This window comes from Myodes glareolus, chromosome 1 (genome assembly GCF_982192425.1).
Source record: "Myodes glareolus chromosome 1, mMyoGla1.1, whole genome shotgun sequence".
NCBI classification, from domain to species: Eukaryota; Metazoa; Chordata; class Mammalia; order Rodentia; family Cricetidae; genus Myodes; species Myodes glareolus.
The window spans coordinates 101,799,660-101,808,678 of NC_142026.1; the positions used below are offsets into that span (position 1 = coordinate 101,799,660).

General features: G+C 37.1%; 1 protein-coding gene across 4 annotated transcripts in view; it reads left to right on the forward strand.

The window, feature by feature from the left end:
- The window catches only part of Pkib (cAMP-dependent protein kinase inhibitor beta), a 94,777-nt gene extending 86,372 nt beyond the window's left edge, over positions 1–8,405 (forward strand). For all 4 annotated transcript variants that reach the window (XM_087911115.1, XM_087911113.1, XM_087911109.1 and 1 more), the window contains one exon: positions 7,712–8,405. In XM_087911115.1, the coding sequence (XP_087767241.1) occupies positions 7,712–7,779 (68 nt within the window). In that variant the 3' untranslated portion in view covers positions 7,780–8,405. The remainder of the gene's footprint in view (positions 1–7,711) is intronic.
- The last annotated feature ends 614 nt before the right edge of the window (positions 8,406–9,019 follow it).

The window sequence follows — 9,019 nt, forward strand, 5'->3', positions numbered from 1 at the left end:
CACTTGCTGAGACTCAGAAGTTTCTTAAAGGCACTAAACTGGAAGCCATAATATATATGCAAAAGACCTATAGGGTAAAAAGAGAGGAGGGGAAATGCTTCTGGAAATAAAAAAGAAAAAACAATTAAAAGAAAAAAAAAAAGCCCTGACCTGACATTATAGGAAAAAGAACCTCCAAAGATAACTTTGGGTTTATTTTCTGTTGGCCGTCTACTGCTAGGCACGCAGCCTATTATTGAGTAGTTTATTTCCCCAGCGAGACTCTCTTGAAGAAAACTAAGTTTTCATTTTCAAGTGGTTATCATTTGGAAATTGCTTCTGCCTTAAGCATGGGGTCATGTGTCCCTTGACCTTTCAGCTCTAAGACCCCAACTAGGGCAGACTTATATAGGTCCTGTGTATGTTGTCTCAGTTTCTGTGAATTCATTTGTAATGCATCCATCCTGTTGATTTTGTGGGGCTTGCTTTTTGGGGTCCTACATCCTCTTTGGTTCTTATGCACTCTTCCTGTCTCCTCATTTGCACAATTCCCAGATCTCTGAGAGGAGGGATTTGATGGATACATCCATTTAGGGTTGAATGTTCCACAGTCTCTTAATCTCTGCATGTCTGGCTGTGGGTCTCTGTATTTATTCCCATCTGCTACAGGAGGAAGCTTCTCTGATGATGGCTGAACAAGGCACTGAACACAGCAGAATCTTATTAAGAACTATCTTTTGCTATATATATATATATATATATATATATATATATATATATATATATTAGAACAATGATATTTGCTTTTATCCTAGATCCCTAGACTGTCTAGTCTCAGGTTCTATGTCACCAAAGAATTGTTGGTTATGGTTATGGAGGGAGCCTTCAGTAAAATCAGATATTGGTTGGTTACTCCCAAAAGCCTTGTGCCACCTTCTACCAGCATATCTTGCAGGCTAGACACCATTGTAGATCAGAGAGTTTGTGGCTGGGTTGGTGCCTATGTTTTTTTTTTTTTTGATAGTATACAAAATACCTTCTTTATACCAAAGATGCTAAAATGAAGTGGAAGTGGCTCTATTTAGGCACCAGTTTGGTATATAGATGTTCAATGAGTTGTGTAGGTGTTCTCGTAAGCAATGGAGCTCGCCATCAGTTTGTGGAGAGCAATCTATAACCTTGGCAACATCCTAGATTGTTTGGGAGCTTCCATGGGGTCTCTCTGGCCAAGCTAGTTGGCTCTACCCAAGTATTTGGCTATTTCATTTAGATTGTCTTCATATATGAATATATTTTAGTACTTCTACTCCATTAAGTTTTCATGTAACCCCTCAAATGGTCATTAGTTTTATCTGCCCCTACATGTATTTCCTCCCTCACTCCCTTTTCCCTCCCTTTCCCCATTTGTTTCTCCTGTTCTAGTATCAGCTATTTTTTTCATAGCTATCTACTCTATCCCTCCTTCCTAGGGTGATTCAATCCTCGCTGCCTGTACCTTACTCAATATCTAACCTCTGTGGTTATAAGGATTGTCACTTGCTTATCACTGACTTAACAGTTAATATCCATATGTTAGTGAATACATATCAAATTCACCTTTTTTGGTCTGGGTCATCTCACTCGGGATGATTTTTTTCTGTTTCACCCATTTGCCTGCAAATTTATGATTTCATTTTTAAAGAGCTAAGTAATAAATTTCTATTAAAAAATAAATTTCTATTGTGTAAATGTATTACATTTTCTTTATCCATTTATATATAGAGGGACATCTATGCTGTTTCTAATTTCTGGCTATTAGGAATAGAGCAGCAATGAACATGAGGAAGTCTTTCTGTCGTAGAATAAAAAATTCTTTGAGTTTATGCACAAGAGTGGTATAGCTTGATCCTGAGGTCTATCAACTCCCATACTCCTGAAGAACCTTATCACACTGATTTCCATAGTGGCTGCACAAGTTTGTGCTACCACCAGCAATGCAAGAGTGTTCCCCTTTCTCCAAATCCTCACCAACATGAGCTGTCATTTGTTTTTTACTGGTCTTAGCCATTCTGTCTGGTCTAAGATCAAACTTCAACATAGTTTTGATTTGCACCTCTTTGGTGATTAAGGATGCTGAATGTTTTTTTAAGTGTTTCTCAGCTATTTGGGTTTTCTCTTTTGAATATTCTGTGTTTAGATCTGAGCTCCATTTTTAACTAGGCCATTTGTTTACTTGATATCTTGCTTTTGGAGTTCTTTATATATTTTGAATATTGGTGTTCTATCAAATGTGTAGTTGGTGAAACTCTTTTCCATTCTTTAGGCTGCTCTTTTGTTCAAATGATGGTGTCCTTTGCTCTACAGAATCTTCTCAGTTTTATGAGGTTATCCAATTTATTTATTGTTAATTTTAGTGTCTGTGCTAATGGTGTCTTGTTCAGAAAGTCTTTTCCTGTACCAAATAGTTCAAAGATATTTCCCACTTTATCTTCTATCACATTCAGTGTACATGGTTTTATGTTGAGGATTTTGATCCATTTGGAAATGAGTTTTGTGCAAGGTGATAAATATGACTCTATTTTAATTCTTCCACATGCAGACACTAGTTTGACCAGCATCATTTCTAGAAGATGCTGTCTTTTCTATGTATTTCTGCCCTCTCAAAAATTAGGTGTCCATAGTTATTTGGATTTATTTTGAGCTCTTCATTTTGATTCCATTGATCAATGGACTATTTAATGACAATACCATTATTTTTGATTACTTTATCTCTGTAGTACAATTTGATATTGGGGATTATGATAACTCCAGCAATACTTTTATTGCTCAGTATTATTTTAGCTATCCCAGATTTTTTGTTTCCATATGGAACTGAAAAATTTTCATTTAAGATCTTTGAAGTACTGTGTTGAAATTTTGATTCAATACAGTAGATTGCATAGTAGGATTTTTGTTATGTTAATTGTACTTATCCATATGCATAGAACATTTTTCCATCTTATAATATCTTTTTCAATTTCTTTCTTCAATGTCATAAAGTTTTATCATTCACATCTTTCACTTGCTTGGTTAGACTTACCCCAAAATATTTTATATTATTTTAAGCTATTGTGAAAGGTGTTGTTTACCTGATTTCATTTTTAGACTATTTGTCATCTGTGTATGGGAAAGCTATTTATTTTTGTGATTTAATTTTGTATTCTGCTACTTTATCAGTTGTAGGAGTTTCCTAGTAGAATTTTTAGAATCACTTGTGTATGTTATGCTGGAAGGGTTTATTTTTACTCACAGTTTAGAATGGTCGTTCTCATCATGGGGGGATGTGTCATGGTAGAATGTGAGGTAGCTGCTCAAACTGCATCTATCATAAAGAAGTAGAGAGAGTCAAATGCCAGTTCCCAGCTTTCTTTCTCTTTTCCCCCTTTTCATTTAGTAGGCCTCTAGCTGACTAGATGGTGCCACCTACATTCAGATTGGGTTTTCCTTTCTCACCTCAAGCTGCCTTAAAATGCTCTCAAAGGTATACCCAGAAGAATACCTCCGGGGTGATTCTAAATCCAGCCAAGTTGATAATATTAGCCATTGCATGTATACCCTTTATCAACGTGACATCCAAGCATATAAATTTTGAATTGTAACAATCAAGTCCTATCCACTATAGCCCCATGGCTATCAGCTAATGCAAAATGAATTCATTCTAACTTCAAAAGTCTATAGTCTTAACAGCTTCGACATTATTAGAAAATCTAGAACCCAAAACCTCTCCTGAGATGCAAATGTAAATCCTTATGAAATAAAAAATAATTTGCATACAATGACAGAAAATCACAATTCCCATTCTATGGGGGAGGAAGAATAGGGACATCGCAAGGAAAGAAGCTCAAGAAGACCAAATTCATCAGATACAACACCAAATCCTGCAGCTCTATATCCCCCACCTGGCACTTTTTATGGCTTTATGTACCATGGCCAATCTTACTCACCAAATATTGCCGGCAGCAGCACAGCAGCCCCTCTTTTTGACCAGCTCTGCTCCATTCCTCAAGCTTTCCTCAGTCCTGGCTTCTCACGTATCTTGACATCACCATTGCGAATTAGGCTTTACTTTCATAGCTTTCTGCATGGTATCACATGGCCTACTTTCAGAAGTTTGTTCACTCACTGGTCACATGGCCTTCCTTCAAAAAGTCATTCACTCCCTGATCGGCCTCAGTAGTTTTCTGGGACCTTGGTAGGTGCTTCCATATCCTCATAACTTCCATTTTGGTCAATCTTAAGTATAGTCTTATCTACTTCTATCATGGCCACAGAGCAGTGATTCTCAACCTATGGGTCATGATCCCTTTGGGCCTCTAATGACCCTTTTACAGGGGTCGCCTAAGACCACCGGAAAACATAAATATTTATATTTATATTACGATTAGTAAGAGTGGCAAAGTTACAGTTATGATGTAGTGACAAAAATAATTTTATTGTTGAGGATCACCACAACATGAGAAATTATATGAAAGGGTTGCAACCTTAGGAAGGTTGAGGGCCACTACTCTAGAGCAACTGTGTAAGGTCTTTGTGGAACTAGGTAGCTGAGTCCAGGAAACTCTTCCTTCAATAAATGTTTTTAGCAGAGACCTCTTCATAGGCTTCACATATGAGTCTCACCCTACTTAAAGGAATTTGCTCTTTTGAAAACGTAGGCCTTCAAAATGAGTAGGGAATTGCCCTCTGGCATCTTCCCTTTTACCCAGTGCAAAATATGAAGTTTTCACATTCATCTCCCTCATCCCTTTAACAGTTACAGCTGCTTTCTCCACACATGGCTGATCCTCAGCTGTCAGCATTTCCCCTTCTTTGCCAAACTATAAACATTGTGTATCTTTCTGCTCCACTGGCTGCTCGCTCTCACTGTAAGAACGAATGCATGAGGCAGAAAGCTGTAGTTATGGCACAGCCTCAATGGTATGTTGCCTTGACGTTTCCTCTACCAAACACGTTAGTCTGTTCCTTTGGAATCCAGTCTCAAGTTCTCAGGACATTGGCAAAGTCTTTGCTAGAACATAGCAAGAAGACTTGTAGTCTAATTCTTTGTAGAATCCTTGCTTCCTCTCTGGCACCTCATAGACCAGGCCACCAATGTTTATATGTCGTGTTATTCTGGTCTTTCACATTGCCATCAGAATATCCTATTAAAAGCTTCTTTCTTTCTTTTCTTCTTTCTTTCTTTATTTATTTCTTTCTTTCTTTCTTTCTTTTTTTAACATCTTAGGGCTTTTCTCTAATCTGGAGCTCAAAACTCTTCCTCTGAAAAGTTTGTGGTAGAGGCCTATGAAATCTCACAATCAGGCTTAGCACTGCTCTTGGTACCAGTATTCTGACGTTTCTTATTGCTATGGCCAAATACCCAAGGAAAATCAAATTAAGGCGGAAGGGTTCACTTTGCCTCACTGTTTGAAAGGGTGTGCACTTCACCGTAGCAGGAGGACAGGAAAGATGGCGAGGAGGCTGTTCACATTGTCTGTGTAGTCAGGAATCAGAAGAGAAAACAAATGCTGATGCTCAACTGGTTTTTCTGGCTGACCTTTTTATTTCATCTGGAATCCTATGAAGTGTCCCTGCTCACAATCAGGGTCTGAACTCACTGAGTCTAGCCTCTCTGGACTATGTTCAGACATGTGTCTCCCAGGTAATTCTAAATCCACTCAAGCGGACATGAAGATTGACAGTTATGGATCTCAGTCTGAAGATGCTTGAAGTTTGCTCTCATTGAAGAAACTACCTGGCTGACATCATTGCTAGGCTATCGAACTTATGAACCTAAGAGCAAACCTTGGGTGTTCCCTCTGAAACCTGCTCTTCCTGTGTCTTTCCAATCGTGATGAGTAGTTATTTTACAGCTGCAGTTGCTGTAACCAAAAATGTTAGCTTCATCCTTGCTTCCCTTCTATTTTGAACATTCTTCATCTTTAACTTTAGAGAACACTGATAGCTACACTTTCAAAATTGACCCAGAAATCTGCCTGTTTTTTATACCTGCTACATAAGGTCTTGTTGCTTTTAAGATTCCATCCTATGCGTTTTAATTTCTTCCCATTGTGTCTCTTTGCTGTTGCTGCTTTTGATTTTACTATTATCTCGTTTTGTATCCCTTTCTGCATGGGATATAAAGAGCACACTACCTTGCTTTTGTAGGTCTTTGCTAAAATGCCTCCTTTTCTGGGGCTTGTTCCCAGCCAATTCTGTATCAGTTTGTAAACTCTAGGCCTGAGACATCTTAGCAATTCCTATTTTCTACTCCTGATTTAATTAACCCGTGAACGTATTTCACTTCTCACGTACCACATACTTTACGTATTTTGTTTATTGTTTATTTTGTACCATTCACTGGATGGTACTTGAGAACTACTTCAGGTGCTTAGCTTGATAACCATCTTTTTTTTTAAAAAAAAAAAAATAGAGACCTTACATTGTAGCCCAAGCTAGTCTGAAACTCATTATATAGCCAAGGTTGGTTAATACATATTTGACAAATAAAAAGCTCTAAATATACAGTACCAGACGTATCTTCAAAGATTTCATAAATGGTTTTGGTAGGAGAATTTTTGTTGGAAATATTGAAACATAAATAATTTCATTTAAATGAAGACCATCAAATGCAGAACATTTTAAAGAACGAAAGGAAAAGGAGAAAGCAGTATTGCAACTGAGTTACATGTCTTTAATCGCATCACATGGGAGACAATGTCAGATAAATCTCTGTGACTCTGAGGTTAACCCGATCTACATAGTGAGATCTTGTTTCAAAGAGGACGACAAGAGAGGGTGGGGAAGAAAGAGAGTTTAAAGATAGGGGTTTGAAATGAAGAAGCAGGAAAGGGGGAGAAGTTTGGTAGAATAAAGAGCAGGGAACTGTCACTGGAGTAGCTTTCTTGGTGAGTTGGAAACTGGCAGGAGTTGGAACCACAAGGGCATTAGACTTTGGCAGCAAGAGCATCACCAGGGACAACAACAAAGGCGTCCACCCAGGACAGTGAGCAGGGCCCTACACTCACTGTACTTGCTGAATGCTCTCCTCTTCTGGTCTCAATATTATTCATAGTTTTATCAGTGTAGTCACTACTGTGTCATTTCTCAATGAGTAATAACAAATTATGTAATCATTCCTGTGAAGCACATAAGCACTCCCATTGTTCTGCAAGTGGGGGCAGGAGCAATGATTCCATATTACAGAAGACTTTCGACATTTTATAGTAGGAAGGTGAAGGAGCTCCTGCACAATGGCATTGATTTCATCTTTTCTTAAGGGCAGAAGGTTATCTCTAAGAAGCAAAGGAAATAGAAAATGCAAAGAATACAGAGAAAATGTGTACCAGAATAGGGAAATGATTGAGGACCTATGTAGCCACTTGATCTAGATTCAAGTTGTGACTTTCACTAGCTGGGTGACTTCCCACAAGTCATTTCGCCTGCTTCTGCTGTAGTTTGCTGTCCTGTAGGTAAAGGGTATAATGACATTTTAAGAGTGTGTTTGGTTATAGTTACTATAGACCAGGAAGAAAATTGACGAGAAGAAAGATCTAGAAACTACTCGAATATGTCTTCTCTGTGCAGATTCACATCTGCTGAGGGCAAAATGTGACCTAGTCAGGATGAAAAACTACTCAGGGGAACCAAGCACAAAACAATTCTTTAATTCTAAATATAAAATATATTTCCATGTATTTTGCATAAGAATGAGAATGTTTTTTTTTTTTTGCAGATGTTAAAAAGAAGAGTGAAGAGAAAGCACAAGACCAACCGCAAAAGTCCCTAAATGACGGAAAATGAAGACTTACAATTTATCCAGGGTGTTGATTTTATGCACATTGGGAGACATAGCAGCTATGCCTTCCTGAAGTGTTTGATCTGGTAGTAATCGTGGTAGTGTGTGCGTTTTAGGTAATTTCGTTGTGCTGCTCTGTCCTTAAACCACAACCATGATACCCAAATAGGTTATTAAAAGGTATTACATTCAAATTGCACCCAAGGAAGGACACACGGTTTATACATCCAATGAAGTCCACTGTCTGTCTTGGGATTTACTTAGTCAGATACGTGTTTAACTATGTTCTTATTGATATGCATAAACCAAATCCTATTAATTTAATACTTTGCAGAATTTGTAGGAAATTATATTTTTAGTGAGATGGTATTAATAGTAAAAAAAATCACAGGTATAAAATGTGTTTATTTTTGATCAAAATGACACCATATTTTCCCCAAAATTTAAGAGAGATCTGCAAATATTGTAAAAGTTGTGACAACATAAACATCTCTCGGTTGCTTTTGTCTAATGTATTTGCATCTAGTCTGTGTATACTGTGACTTTTCATATGGATGCACAGAATGTAAACTTTGTGGCAAATTGCTTACATGAAATATGTGTAATAAATAAATTTCACTATATTCCTTAACTTGGTTCATGTGTATGTCTTGTTTTATGTGGATTGTATAAGATATTGTGCTAGGTTCTCTAGACTGCCTTTTCTTCTCTGGACTTCTGTGTGTGGGAAAATTGTTGTTAAAGTAATTTCATCAGAAGTGCTGACCTTAATTTTTATATTTTTCCTAAGTAGTCAACATAGCAGTGATCACTTTAAATATCTGCACAACATACTGTAAATAAAATTTGCAGAAGACTTGCTTTTAATATATGTTTAATTATACATTTTTAAGAACGGTAACAAAACCAAGGTGCTAACAAATTTTAACCTGTTACATAGTTTAGAAAAATAACATAATTCTTAATCTTAAATTTTTTTAATAATTTGTTTATATATGCAGGTAATTAAATTCTAATTGTTTGTTGACTTAGATTTCCCCTGTTTACACTAACTAAATAAAATTTCACAGTAGATATGCCTTACTGATACAGTTTTCATTTGTTTCATCTTCTGAGGTATGCTGGGAATATAGGGGTGATGCTCCCGAAAGGATCACAGTGACAGTCTTTGTACTTTAAATCACCTACTGCTTGGGACTCTTTTAACCAAGTTTAACTCTAGGATTATATATACACCAAAGGGGG